General features: G+C 42.5%; 1 protein-coding gene across 3 annotated transcripts; it reads left to right on the forward strand.

Moving 5' to 3' along the window:
• The first annotated feature begins 543 nt into the window (after positions 1–543).
• Positions 544–14833, forward strand: impdh1b (IMP (inosine 5'-monophosphate) dehydrogenase 1b). Of its 3 annotated transcripts, XM_083999186.1 has the most exons (16): positions 554–691; positions 2871–2969; positions 3147–3224; positions 6306–6354; positions 8071–8172; positions 8278–8352; positions 8800–9006; positions 9122–9209; positions 9318–9517; positions 9703–9793; positions 9979–10074; positions 10533–10676; positions 10785–10929; positions 11638–11781; positions 11884–11967; positions 12520–14833. In XM_083999186.1, exons 2-16 carry the CDS (start codon positions 2872–2874, stop codon positions 12539–12541), a joined length of 1623 nt encoding a protein of 540 aa, XP_083855312.1. In that variant the 5' UTR covers positions 554–691; position 2871; the 3' UTR covers positions 12542–14833. The 3 variants fall into 3 exon arrangements, with proteins under 3 accessions (XP_083855313.1, XP_083855311.1, XP_083855312.1); XM_083999187.1 differs by lacking the exon at positions 3147–3224 and having other exon boundaries at positions 544–691; XM_083999185.1 differs by lacking the exon at positions 3147–3224 and having other exon boundaries at positions 544–691; positions 9122–9517.
• Positions 14834–15049: the final 216 nt, after the last annotated feature.

Raw genomic sequence — 15049 nt, forward strand, 5'->3', positions numbered from 1 at the left:
GCCAAAACTCATTGGTTAATATTCAGTTCCCTTAGTACTGCAATGACAAAGCACTTCATAACAAAAAAGAGGTGGATGTATCAGCAAAAAGTATAAAGTATTAGCAGTACTCCTTATCCAGCAATAGGCTACTACTACTGGCAAGTTGAATCAATGGTAGTTCATAGCATTTTACAATATGATGGTTGTGTGGAAAACCTTCATGTGTAAAATATGTGATTTAGATAGTTAAATATGCAAAGTGGAGTGACAGTTTCTTTTTTAAAGGTATAAACATGCATTATGAGGGTGAAGTTTAGGTAGGCTACCCTGAAATAGCCTATAGGCCTACAAAAGAAAGTAAAGAACACCTGTCTTGTATTAACCTATACCCACATAACTGCAAGCGTTTAAGAGTTTAACCTACCCGGGCTGATGAACTAGTATTTCAGCATTTCTATTACGGTATTTCCTACACTGGTCCCCCCCCCCTATCTCTGTCTGCTTTCGCACGAGCAGGACGCAGAGGGTTAAACACGCCTCTGAGGGGAGAGAGAGGGGATGTGACGCTGCCGCCGCTGGTACATAACACCAACACGCACTGTCTGCGACGAGCAAACGCTTGTGTTTCTCTTTAATGCAGACCTGCACGCTGACATCTTGGAGCCACCGAGAGCGACCAGCGTTTTCTCCTTCTAGTTTCTTCTTCGAGGTAAAGAAAAACAAACGAACAAAACGGAGTCAGCGCGTCCGCCGCCATCGCTTTGCTCGCTTTGCACAGCCCCATTGACTTCGCTCCTCCTGGGAAAGTTGCTGCTTCCCTTTTTAGTCAACGTGGGCATCAGCGGCTTCAAGAGGCAGCTGCACCAGCTCACGTTTTACCCGGTTTTTAGGGGAAAAGATGTCGGAATTAGTGTTAAATAGGGAGCTGTGTGGGGTTTTAAAGGCTTTCTTACATGCTAATAGAAATTGCAGCTTTAGCAGCAATGACAACCACGCCGCTAATGCTAAATGCTAATGTGGCTACTCCGCACATGTCTGCAAGTCAAATGTAGATGTGGTCTTTCGTCCTCTGCCAAAAAAAGAAAGTTCAGATACATGGGCATAACGTGAATTATTAATGTATATCTACCACGTACGTGAAAGCTTTATCTTATCGTCATTTCAACATAGACTTTACCTGATGCTGCTTCTTCACCAAAAAAAAAGAAAAATAATTCAACGAGGTGACGTCAAATTTGTATTGTAACGTTTTGTAACGGTCGCTACTACACCACGTATTTGAATTTACGCTTTCGAATGTTAATGAATGTTGGTAAAAGGGGAAAGAAAGTGTCAGCCATGTTGCCAACTAGCTTATAAAAACAGTGTCCAGTCCTGAGTCCTCCTCTGTCTGGTGTCAGTGTGACGTGTTTATTTGAGTCTAATTAATTTAAGCAGTGCCTTTCTTCTTAAAAAGATAGATTGACATACATTTTCAAGGGAAGTAGCACCACCTTTTCCCTCTGGCTGCGCTCCCGATAACAGTTAGATATGGCATTATCAAACGGAATGCAACATATGCCGGGTGGACCGGTGGCCCCTGAACGCCTCACCAAACTCGGTTCAACAAACCTGGTAAAATAGCGTTGCCTCTGTTCCCACTACCACGTTTAGGCATGGTAGGGAAAAAAGGACAGATGGTTTGTCTATAATAGGATGCACTCTTCAATCCGGCATGGATTAAACACTCAACAATTGTACTGATTAGGAAAATATCCAAGCTCTGGTGTTGGTTAGTTCACCTGTTATTCCCATTTTATTCGCTCAGGTTAACACAAGCCAGTGTTATAAAAGGCAAAGTGCAGTGTTTTCATGTTTGGGGTGGATGTTACAGTGTTTAACCAACCAGGTAGGGAGATCTGAATAGAGAGAGATCATAGAGGCTATCATGGATGAACAGCGGCATGATGGATGCTGTTTTTGTCGCTTCACTTATAAAAACGAAGACAGGTCTGAAGCATGTTGTTGTTTTGTTATCTTTTTGTGTGTATTATTGCTTTACTATCTACGACTGCGCAGCGCAAGTAGCTAATGTTTGCTAGCTGCTGATAATGTAATGTAGGTCACCGGGCCAGCAGACGGTACCGAGCGAGTCGGGGGTAACAGTTAGGGGGGGGAGAAAATGAGGATGATGTATGCTCTTAAGACCATCTTTCATTAATTTTATTTATAGCATTTGACCCGAGAATCACCCGCTTGAAATAGAAAGCCTAACTTACACCAGTGTCTATCACGGTCCAGTAAAATGTTAGTGGGTCATATTTTTCCCCGACACGCGGTCGTGTTTGTACCGCTGCTGCTGCTGCTGCTGCACTGTTGTCATCATCTGCCATGCTTGTACCCTGATGCGTTCAAATGATGTTATAACGGTGTTATATTTTTAGTGTAGACGATTAATTAATGCAGTCTGTCTGTCTCTTTCACGACTCAAAAAACACGGTAGTTTTTTATGATGATGACGTATGCTCGATTGTTGATTAGTCACATTTTAATGTTGCTGTTATGATGAAATCTTACATCAATGGATGAAATGTGTGTTTTCATGTTCGGTTATGTAGCTCCACCAGGGTTGCAAGTTCACATCAAAACACAGGATGATTAATGGTTTGTTATCACAAGTAAAAAGGAAACGTTTTCATCTTGGAGGCGAACAGGCCGTGATGCTGGCTGAGGGGATGTTGATGTTGCCATAGTTATGTCTTCCTGTGAGAAGGTCACTGAAGCCTAGATGCCTGCGAAGTGGATGTGTAGTGTTTCTTGCAGTGCATCCTTTCATTTTCTGTAAATAAACCTCACCAATGTGATTCTGCACAGCTGATTAAATTCGCCTCTCTCTTGTCATTTGGCAGCATGGCGGATTACCTAATCAGCGGTGGTACGGGCTATGTACCTGAAGATGGACTCTCAGCTCAGCAGCTCTTCTCCATCGGAGATGGCCTTACATACAAGTAAGTTTTGTTGCATCACAGACTTTTGATTTAGTCTTTTTTCCCCTTAATGTCACTTAAGTAATTAAATCAATTGAAAATAAGGTCTCCTTATTTTAAAACTTCACCTGCGCACAATGGGCAGGTGAAGTGTACGCACCAGTGCTTTGTAATGGCCAACACATTTTGAACCAGCAGATCTGACCAACAGTGTGTTGTCTCCGATGGTCATACGGCTGAAGAGCTATGCTCTAAAGGAGATGGGTTGACTTACAAGTGAGTAAAACAGTCATCTTTAAACTGTTTTGAAAATTGTGCTGTTAAAATCCTCTGTCTCTCCAGATAGTGTTATTCATAGAGGGAGGGGAAGCAAATGATTGTCCTTCTTTAAAAAAAAAACCCCCACAACTTTTTGCTCTGAATGAAATGAACCATCTCAAAATCTCAAATCTGGTTGTCATGGAGGCGCACAAATGCAGTAGATAAATGGGGGGCTTGGTGGAGGGCTCAACCTAATCTTGGTCATGGGGATGAAATTTGCTTCCAGACGGCAGAGCTACATTATTAACCTCAACTAACCATCAAAGTGCACAACCTGTCTTGTGAATGCGTCATGCATGACAGAGCAGCTTGTGCACTTTATTACCAACACTTTGCTTTATTAAAAGTACTTTTAAAGCACTAATTTCTCATTCTTACTTACTGTACTTACTTACTACAGTGCTTTATAGATCATCATAAAGCACCATGCATTTTGACTAAAATGATTTTCACAATTAATCCATGTAATCACCCTTTTTCTTTTATCAATAATAAATAACAAACATTATGCATCTCACTTGTAGTGGTTGTTAGACACAGAGAAGCATGCCATCTCTTCTTACCTTTCACTTGCACCGCTAAATGTTCTCCTGAAGCCATCGCTGTGCTTTATCTCTACAATACAGTGTGACAACCATCACAGCCATTACCTGAAATGCCCATTAACATTAACATAACGCAGATAATTATCAGTTGCATAAGGCCAACAAAATTACATTTCGACCGCATTTGGAAGATTTCTATCAGCTGAAATCCTTCCAACTCTTTGCTCTAATCCTGCTGCTTCTGCTTTGGCTAATTGAATAGAAAACATAACGACATTTGAGTGTGTCCACATGTGATTGAATAACACCCTCCATGCTGTAATCGAGCGCATCACGGCCAAAGGAAAGGTTGCCCACATGATGGCCTGAATTGACATCATGTGAACAGCAGGAGGAACTGGGGTGAATGGGTTTTTCGGTTGTTGGGATGAAAGAGTCTGCACGGGTGTCCACGAGCCATTTTGTCCTCCATTTCAAACTTCCAGTAACACTAGTTAGTGTGAAATAACTTGAAATACATTGACAGATTTTATTGGAAGAGTTTCAGCTTTTATTATTATTATCAGATCTCTCTGAAGCAGGTCCAAGTTTCGGCCCGCCATCGTTACATATTTATTTATATTTGTTTCATAAATCTAAAGTTGGGCTTGAGAGTCTTTTCATTTACTAGTTCAATCAGAAGAGAAAAAGAAAGTGAGCCACCCAAAGAAGGTCAGTGATACACAGGAAGATGGAAACAGCTTTGTGAGAGAAACAGCTTCCTGCAGAATAATAACTTTGACTCTCCATATTTCTGTCTGCACTCCTGAAATGGCCTCAAAAGTAAAGGTGCCCTAGTGCATTTCCTTGACTCCTACAGTTTGTTAGTATGTTATTATATGGTACATGTATAGACATGGTAATATACATCCACACTTCTTTACACAAGCCCCAGGCTATTGATTCTGGGTAAATACTGGGTTGTTGCCATTAACTCATGGCTATATCATCTGAGTTTTACATATTAAACCACATGGTGCAGCGCTGTGCACCATCACGGCCTGCGCTTTTCTTTTGATTACCACTAAATCTGATCCGTCTCGCCTCATTAAATTCTTCAGGGTAAGTTCCACGGTAAACCCCAAACTCGCCCACATAAAAACACAACAGAGAAGCGTAACCCACACTCAATTACCACAGACGTAGGCTGGTACGTTTACACGCAGATCTTTTTGTGCCTGCAACAAAATGAAATTCCTGCTGCCAATCATAGTGTATTAATAGTCTTTTTTGGTGGCTTTTGATTGGTCTAGGTGTCTGTTTTTAAGGTATGGTCAAAGTATTGTAGGCTACTTCATTCCCCAGCCAGGACTATGCACAAGCAGGGTGTACTTTGGCAACACGCCTGCTTAGCATCCTGCATTTGTCTACATTTAACATTCAAATGGAAAACCATAATAGTTTCTTTAGCAACCAAAGCCGCCGACTCAATGGGCTGTTGCGTAGGACCGATCCCGACTATGAGAGCAGATGAGGTTTGTGGTGGCCACTAAATGCTAGCAGATGTGTTCTGGACTTCCTGCTTGTTGGTTTGTGGGTGTTTTGGGCCCCTCCCTCGCAGTGTCCCATCTATAGTGTGACAGGAAAAAACACGAGGGCGATCCGTCAACAGAGTGGCTCCATCCCTTCTCCCTGAGCTGCAATTTATTTAGATTTAATTATGTACTGTGTACTATTTACTTATTTGTCTGTTTATTATTCTTGCCTTTGGTTTTCCATCCTCCAGTTTCCTCCATCATGTACACAGCAACACAAAGCCGCCCTTATTCCTCCATCTTTTCCATCTCCCCCCCCCCCCCCCCCTCCTGCCCGATTTCACACCCATCTGCAAAAACCCACAAAGTTTTACAGACTCTGGTCGAAAAACAAACACACCAGTCCTGTCTGCCAACGCTCTTCCAGTCATCTTGCTCCTCCTTTTCATTGTGTTTATACAGGCCAAGAGCTGAAAGAGGGCAACTGTAGTTTTTTTTTTCTTTTTTTTTTTTAACCAAGCACAGAACGTACCCATCTAAATTCACTGTCTGCACTTAGGCACTTGGCCATTTAGTAATATTCTGGGAACCATCAGGAGACGCAGTATCCAGCAATCATTCACCATACTTTAGTCCTAGTTGGAAAGGTTTTACAGAAACAAAGGAGTAGGAAAAAAAGATAATGAATATTTGATTACACTTTAATGATTGAAATCAGAAGTTCATTCACATTTTGGGCCATTTTTTTTTTTTACATTTATCTGTCACATTCGCATCTGTGTTGGTTTCCCATGTTTTTCTTTTCTGCTCACCCTGTGAAATCATCCTACTCAGAATGTAGGGAAACATTTTCAAGTTTCTCTTTTTATTTTGTAGACTTTTGACTACAAAATGTTGTTTTGTGGATGTCTTTTTCACTGCCCGAGTCCCTATAAGCGTTGGCGGCTTACCCTGTGTTTTTTGCTTATGTCTTTCAGTGACTTCCTGATTTTACCTGGCTTCATCGACTTCACGTCGGACGAAGTGGTGAGTCTACACGACGACGACGGCTGCAGATATTTGAGAGTTGCAGCTGCTGTTGCGGTTACAGACGACTCAGACAAAAGCCCATCGCCTCCTCAGTTTGATGAACATACAGTGACGCAGCGTCAGCAGCCAGGCGCCTCTTGGCAGACCTGATTCTCTTACCATCAGCCTTATTACACCAGAGTCTGTCTCTCTCTCTCTCTTTTTTTCTTAAACAAACCTCTTCACTCCAGACCTCAGCGCCATTTTGGTAATTGCAGCTCACGCAAAAATAGTTCTGCTTTCGCCCATATAAAAGCGTCTGCATCATTTCTTCTCCCCCTGCCCTGCTGCCCTGCTATTTTTTGCCCGCTGTGGTCACCCACTGGCTGCTGCCTCACCCCTTGTGTTTACATTTGCGTCTGGTCGGTTGCTCATCCGTCTCCCGCAGCAGACGAGAGAGACGGATGTTAATCTCCCGAAGCTTTTATAGATGAAATCCCTCTCTTCTGCTGCCGTCCATCTCGGGAGGCTTTTTAATTTAATTGATATCTCTAATCTCTCTCTCTTGCTTGCTCGTTCCTTCAGCGTTAGCAGCGAGCTGGCATCACTGTGTGAGCTGCTTGTCCGTCCCGCCGTGTTGTCATGGGTTAGTTGTCTCCACAGAGTCTCGGCCTGCCCTAGTTTTTTCCACAGGATAGTGGGCCTATTCAAGCTTGAATAACACAAATGCTTCCAGATTTGGCCTGAGTCACAACTGTGGAGTAGTTCATGTCCACACAGGGCAGCTCAGTAGAAATGAAATCTGCACTATACTTTAAAGGCCTGTGAATATTCTCATTTGTCCAGGTCATAGTTATCTCAAGGAAATTTAAATCGAAACAATCTGACCAGGCTGAGACAGGTCAGATGAGAACAAGCCTCTTGGATGAGAGGTGAAACGTCTTCCCAGACAAATAACCAAGTCCAGTTGCATTCGATTTAAATGTCCTTGAGATATACTTTAAAGGTTTAAAAATGTGACGAGGGGCCACGTGTGCCAGGAGCCGTTGTGGGAAATTCTTCGGGGTTGTTATGTTCTCGACATGCTTTCTCTAACTCTCAGAATTTTAGCAGGTTAGTGCAGTTTTGCTCTCTCCGAGTGGAGAGGTGGTGTTAGGTGATTTCTCTTTGCCTTCGCCGTGAACCTTTTGAGAAAAGCAGCCAGAGGCCTTCATAGTTTATGTCTGCCTCAGATAAGGAGTAAAAAGCTTGGACCTCATACATCCCACGTCCGGGTTTTCCCATGTGCGAGGAATGTCATTATTTTCACTCCCCCCAGGTGAAGATAGCAAAACCTGGCACTGGCTGTTGTGGGAATGAGTCAGAAGTTAAAGAGAGACACAGCTGTATGAGTCGTTCCCATATTTTAGATGTCAGGGAACGGGCTGTTGTAGATGGACCACGGACATATAATGACACAAAAAGCTTATATTATACACATTTTTGCTCACAAGGAGTTCTTGTAATGTACATATCTTGATAAAAGTCTGCTTATACTGAGCTTAATGGCCTCTTGTCATTTATCCTCATGTCTTACAGTGTCATTGAATGGGATTTAAAGGCATTAACCACTTAAAGACAGGACAGTAGAGTCTGTACATCTGCCTTGTTCAGTCTGCCCCCTAGTGGCTTATCTACAAAATGTCACCAATGTTAAAACTTGGAAATGTGCATGTGTATCTTCTTGTCTCATAGGACCTGACATCAGCACTGACCAGGAAGATCACACTGAAGACCCCTCTCATCTCCTCCCCCATGGACACCGTCACAGAGTCGGCCATGGCTATTGCAATGGCGGTAAGATACTAAAGATTATTGCAGAGAACATTTCTATCTCCTGAACTGCATTGTATTAAAATCAACAACACATCCTTTTTTTCCTTTTTTTTTTGGATTCGGTAGCTAATGGGAGGTATCGGCATCATTCACCACAACTGCACACCAGAATTTCAAGCCAATGAGGTTCGCAAGGTTAAGGTAAACAACGATTATCCTTCATGCACAAATATCCATAATCATCTCTGTGATAAACTAAAGTGAAGACAGATGTTCACTAAGCATGGTTTGGTAGTAGTTTTGTTTTTGTTCTGTTTTTCAACTCACTTCCTGTCTTGTCCCTGTATAGGCTATGGTAATTGTCTTCTCTGTGTTTTGTTTGTCTGTATTTTTTGTGTTTTTGTGTGTGTGTGTGTGTGTTCTGTTTTTTTTTTGTGTGTGTTTTTGTGTATGTGTGTGTTCTGTTTTTTTTTGTGTGTGTTTTGTCTTTTTGTGTGTGTGTTTTTGTGTGCGTATTACAATCCACTTATTGCTGTTAGCTGTGTGTGTGTGTGTGTGTTTGTGGTGGTGTTTGGTTTTGGTGCTGCTTTTCCCTGCTTTGCCTAAACAGCAGTAATGATAATAATTATGATCCGGTTTGGTTTCCAGAGGTTTGAACAGGGTTTTATCACGGACCCGGTCGTGATGAGTCCGCGCCAGACGGTCGGGGATGTGTTTGAGGCCAAAGTAAGACACGGCTTCTCCGGTATCCCTGTCACAGAGACGGGCAAAATGGGCAGCAAACTGGTGGGCATCGTCACCTCCAGAGACATCGACTTCCTCTCTGAGAAAGACCATGGCAAACCTCTGGAGGAGGTGTGTATTTATTCATTCCCCCCCCCCCCCCCCCCCCTTTTTGTTTCTAATTTTAATCAGTTTAAAAATGTTTCTACTGGCATCACTCATTGACACTGTGTGGACGGTCTCCTAGGCGATGACTAAGAGGGAGGAGCTGGTCGTGGCTCCAGCTGGTGTTACACTGAAAGAAGCCAACGATATTCTACAGCGCAGTAAAAAAGGTGAATACAAGTTCATGCACAATCGCGGCTTGTTCCAGATGGAGTTTGGCCTCCTTTCATGTAGTTTAACAACCCCGCCTTTCACCCTCTCTCTCTCTCTGCCACCAGGCAAGCTTCCCATTGTAAACGATAACGACGAGCTGGTGGCCATCATCGCCAGGACGGATCTGAAGAAGAACCGGGACTACCCGCTGGCGTCCAAAGACTCGCGCAAACAGCTGCTGTGCGGCGCCGCCATCGGCACCAGGGAGGACGACAAATACAGACTGGATCTGTTAGTGCAGGCTGGAGTGGATGTTGTTGTGCTGGTGGGTGTTTTCTGATGGTTGCTCTATATTTATCACTGGGACCAGTCTATAATAAAACTCTGAAAAGGCCACGACCAAAGTTTGGTTATTGGTTTGAGAAGAGAGTTTTTGTATATGCATGAATCTGAAAATGATCTTCAGGCACAGAGTATTTGCTTTAACCAAGAATGTTTTTGCTTTTCCAGGACTCTTCACAAGGCAACTCGGTGTATCAGATCAACATGATAAATTATATTAAACAGAAGTATGCAGAGCTGCAAGTGGTGGGAGGAAACGGTGAGTTTTGTTGCCAATGGGAACACTAAACACACAGGTGCTGCCCCCCCCCCCTCCCAGTATGGATAGAATAAAGCTTTGGTCAGAGGACTTTGATTTTGAACACAAAGCACTCCCTGCTTTTTTTGGCAGCCTTCATTTGCACACGCTTCCTGACCGTTTTCATGTTGTCCTTCCACCTGCAGTGGTCACGGCAGCCCAGGCCAAGAACCTGATCGACGCCGGCGTGGATGCTCTAAGAGTCGGGATGGGCTGCGGCTCCATCTGCATCACGCAGGAAGGTACTCGGCTCTGTGATTATTACATAAGCAGCTGTGAAGTTTAAATATAAAAAGAAATAATAAAGATAAAGAGCTGTAGATTGTTCATCATTAGGCTTTTACATGCCCTTTACCTGGCTGTGAGCTACAGTTAGGAGGAGAAAAGGCGATCAAGTGTTAGCGGTAACAAGCACCCTGAGACCACTCCTAGTTGTCATGGTGATCTGCCAAGGCCCCGTTCTGGGTTGCCATGGGGACCGGCCTCTCGTGCTCAGACTAGGTCACGCTCGCCAAGAAGAACAGAGGAAACATGCTGCGGCAGAGGGACATGAACTTAAAACATCTGTTTGTTAGGAGGAGAAGAGAAGCTGCTTTCTTTCTTTTTTTTATTATTTATTTTTTTATTTTGGCAGCTGATTTATTCCTGAGTCGTGTTGTGGGATTTGTTTCCATGGCAAAAATGTTTTCCTCTTTTCCAGTCATGGCATGTGGGCGGCCCCAGGGGACCTCGGTGTACAAGGTAGCGGAGTACGCCCGGCGTTTCGGCGTGCCAGTCATCGCGGACGGCGGCATTCAGACCGTGGGCCACGTGGTGAAGGCTCTGTCGCTCGGAGCGTCGACTGGTGAGATTTCAAACATGGCGACACACACACAAGAGTGTTGTGACAAGTGTCCCAGACGTAATTCTCACCCTGTTTTTTTTTTTTTTCTTCTTTTTTCCCCCAATCCAGTCATGATGGGCTCGTTGCTAGCGGCAACCACTGAGGCTCCAGGAGAGTACTTCTTCTCAGATGGTGTCCGGCTGAAAAAGTACCGTGGTATGGGCTCGCTGGACGCCATGGAGAAGAGCACCAGCAGCCAGAAACGTTATTTTAGGTACGTGGGAGTTTACAACTCTGATTTGAAGTGCAGCTTTTAAAGGGGAACTATGCAAAGTTTTTACCTCAACTATGCTACATTTTTATTCTATTTTATTTATTTGTTTATTTCGGGCATGTCAAATTAGATCATCATCTTAGTTCAAATAATACAATACACAACACACACACAAGCAGGAGAAGCAAAAGCTTATCTAGTCTTGCCCCCGTTACCCACAAAATACATTATCTTCATAATACTTTTTTCTTATGACATTTTGACATAACATGTTACTACAGTAGATAGTAATACAGAGCTGCAGTCTAGCTCTAGACAGTCAAAACAGATTACGTGTGTGTCTGCACAATGCATGTGATTTTACCTTAATTAAACAGCTTCGGAGTAATTTTAATGGTTTAATAAATAACATGTAACTTGTTACAGGGAGAATGGAGGCTCTCTGCCTTACACCGAGCGTCTCTTGGCTAAAAACCTAACCCATAATTTCTTGTTTATGACAGATAAGACTTGCACAAATACACACGTCGTAAAAAATGTTATCTACTGCTCTATTGATTGCTTTCTCACGGTTTCATTGTAAACAAATGCACATGGCCAGGAGGAGGGTTACGAAAAAGAGGAAAAGCAACTGGACTTGCGTAGTTCCCCTTTAACATGTTGTGTTCCCACTGGATGATTATAAATCGGATCATGTCTTTGCTGCAGTGAGGGCGACAAAGTGAAGGTAGCCCAGGGCGTGTCGGGCTCGGTCCAGGACAAAGGGTCCATCCATAAGTTTGTACCATACCTGATAGCCGGTATCCAACATGGCTGCCAGGACATCGGAGCAAAGAGTCTGTCTGTCCTCCGGTGAGTAGTTTGTGTGAGTGGGGAGCACTGTTCATAATCCAGATTATACTGTTTTTGTTTATAAGTGTTTTTATATTTTACATTGTTTTCATTTTGTCTTAGTTCCATGATGTACTCCGGAGAGCTCAAGTTTGAGAAGCGCACCATGTCTGCACAGGTGGAGGGAGGCGTTCACGGACTCCACTCGTAAGTACAAAAAACACTCACACAAACACCAGGTAGAATTATGATTAGAAAAGTTAATTATAATTAAACTCATTATCAAAATTGCAGTTTTCTATTTTTTGTTCCCACTTGCAAAAACAAACGCAGTTTTCTTTGAAAATGTTAAATTGGTGAGAACAAGTGATATGATCAGCCAGAAATGCAAACTCAGAACTGTGCTTTATTTGGTTCTCACAGTTGATTTCATAATTACGCTGCTAAACTGTTTGGCTTCAGCGCTGTACTGCCTGTTAGATGTTGACATTTAGGAAATGCTGCGAACAGAAATATCCCAGCTCTGAGGTTGTGAAGGACAATGCGGTGTGTTAAAAAAAAAAAAAAAAAAAAGCATTAGTGTTTTTAGTTCCCGTCATTATTTTCTTCAGCAGCGAGATTAGTGGAAAAAACAAATGCTGGCCAAATGTAGCGTAACAGTCGATTGCAGCTGTTGCATGAGTGTGAAAGTCATGGTAGCAACACTAAGTTTGCATCACAGCAATCACTGACTCCGTTCTCTCTCTCTCGCCTCCACAGTTACGAGAAGAGGCTTTACTGAACAGGGGGCGGGGCCTGGAGCGCTCATCAGCAGTGCACGTGACACACCCCCGATCCAACAGTGACCAAATGTTTTAAAAGAAGAAACAACAACCAACCAACCATCACTTCGGCTAAAACGCGAAACCCACCCTACCCCACTCCACAACTCCCCCCACGCCCCTCCCCCCCCCAAAAAAAAAAAACCTTGCGTTCGTACCGACCATCACTCTCTCTGATCCTAACCAGCTGCTTTGGGTGGCCGGGGGGCGGAGGAGGAGGAGGAGGAGGAGGAGGAGGAAAGAGGCTCCGTGGCGAAGTGAGAATCTCCAAAACTGACACCGGCTCTCCGAACACCTGGGATTTATTTTGCACTCAAGAAAAAGCGGCGCATCAGGGTTTTCACGACAACAACGTTAGACACCTGTATCTTGAGTGTGCAGCCTGATCCCAATCGTGCGTGCGTGTGTGTGATGATGGCGAGAGAATGTGAATGACCGCGTGTATGTGATATAGTTTAAAAACGTGTGTTGGGACGATGTAAGTGAAGGTGCACTTGTGTTTTTTGTTTGTTTTTCTTTCTCTGATTATTAGTGGGTCTAAAATAGCCATGGTGCAGATCCCATCAGCATCTCCTTTGGCTTCTTCTTGGGGATCAACGCTTTACCAGCACAAACTCCCTGTCAGCCTCACACATCCCCGTTCTTCTAACACACTCGTGCGTGCGCAGAAAACAAGACGAAACACTTGTCTCTCTATGTGCAGTGTGTCGGTGTATCACGGCAAAACGTATCCGTTATTTTTGCTCTTTTTTTTTTTTTCTTCTTTTCTTTCCAAGACGTCACAGGTATAAGCTACATAATAAGAGGTAGCTGCTTATGTTTCAGCGCTTACTGTTTACTTGTGTATTGTGGATCCTGATGTACGAGATATTGCCCAAGATAGTTATCCTGTTGACACCACCTAAAATCAGTAGACAGAAGTCAGACCCACAGTCGTTACCACTGTGGACATTAACCTTTTTTTCTCTTTTTTTTTGCCCTGAAACCAAATAATCAGTGTCCCATCTCAGTGTTCACACAGTATATTGAGCATGGAAGTGACCAAAAGCTTAAGATCAGGTATGTTTAAAATAAGAGTAAGAAGAAAAGAACTGAAATCAATGAATCAATCAAAAAATAGTTCATAATGAGAAAAAATTCTCTGCCCTTAAGTTAAATAGTTTTCAATCAAACAATCTTTATATTAAACCTGTATAGACTTGGGGGATTTGAATTGAGTATGAAGGGTTTTTGATATGCATGTTTGTTTTTTCACTAAGCCAAAACACGGCTGTATTTATATTCTGCTTTGTTGTAATTGCATACATACTGCCAAGTGTATTTACACTTCCTCTGACACTCTTCTTTTTGTAACTTCAAAAACCAAAATTGGCGCAACAAGTTGCTTTGGTACCTTTCAAGTCACTTGTTCAGTCCTGCGCTCTCACTGTGTTGCATAGGTTCTGTGTGACAGGTTTTCTTTTTTTATTTGAGACTTGATGTTTTATTTTTTACCAGATATGCCTTGAAACAGGGATGGATATAGGCTGCAGATGACAGCTCAGTGAAAAATGCATTGAAATGCATAACCGCGATACACACTCGCCTCCTTTATCTTACTTTGAAACAGTTATTGTTTTTGTTATCATTCAGCTTAAATAGGAGTAGGCTTTTCTAACATTTTCATAATGGATGTTCTTTTTGCCAGATGTCATTTTTTTTTAATAAAATGTCCCAGATTGTAAGAGTTGAGTTGCTTTCTCTAATGTGCTAATTTACTTCACCCTTCACAGGGATTCACTTGACTAACAGTCTTGCAGATGGAATGACTTGCAAGAAAATGTACATGGAAATATATGGAGAAATATATACCTATATTCAGTTAAATGACTGCTGCTTGTTTTCAGTCTCCCACTTAGACAGAATTCAGGTTCTTGAAATGTCTTATTTGTCAAACAGTTCAACTAGTCCATCTAAAAAGCCCAAATAGAACGAAATGTTAGGTTTACAGTGTTTTCTTTTATGTTGTCCTTTTTTTTTTTTTATGATTTCAACTTCAATATCCTTGGATCGTATAGTTGCCATACTGGTAGCCTCTGCAACCAACAACCAAAACAATAACCAAGGACTTTTTAGATGGACAGAAAAGAACTTGGTAGTCAATAAATCCATTGGGTTTTTTGAAGAATATCACTTCAGAATATGTTTACAGTAAAACACTCAACAGGAAAGTTGCTTTTGCTGTTCAATATGGTAAAGAATAAACAAATCAAACTGTGTATGGTCTACTGTCGTGTTCACATCGAGTTGTCATGTCACATTGCAGGGTATTGGTGTGAAACTTGAGTAAAATGAGTCGAATGTTATAAAACAAACTTTATTAAACAGTGTGTTAAGCAAAGTTATGTCTGAACATAAATAAATTAGTAAGCTGGTCACAGAGGATGCTGTCAGTATACAATATGCAGAAGCACAGTTTGGTGGTTGAT

Source organism: Trachurus trachurus (assembly GCF_905171665.1).
Source record: "Trachurus trachurus genome assembly, chromosome: 23".
Lineage (NCBI taxonomy): Eukaryota > Metazoa > Chordata > Actinopteri > Carangiformes > Carangidae > Trachurus > Trachurus trachurus.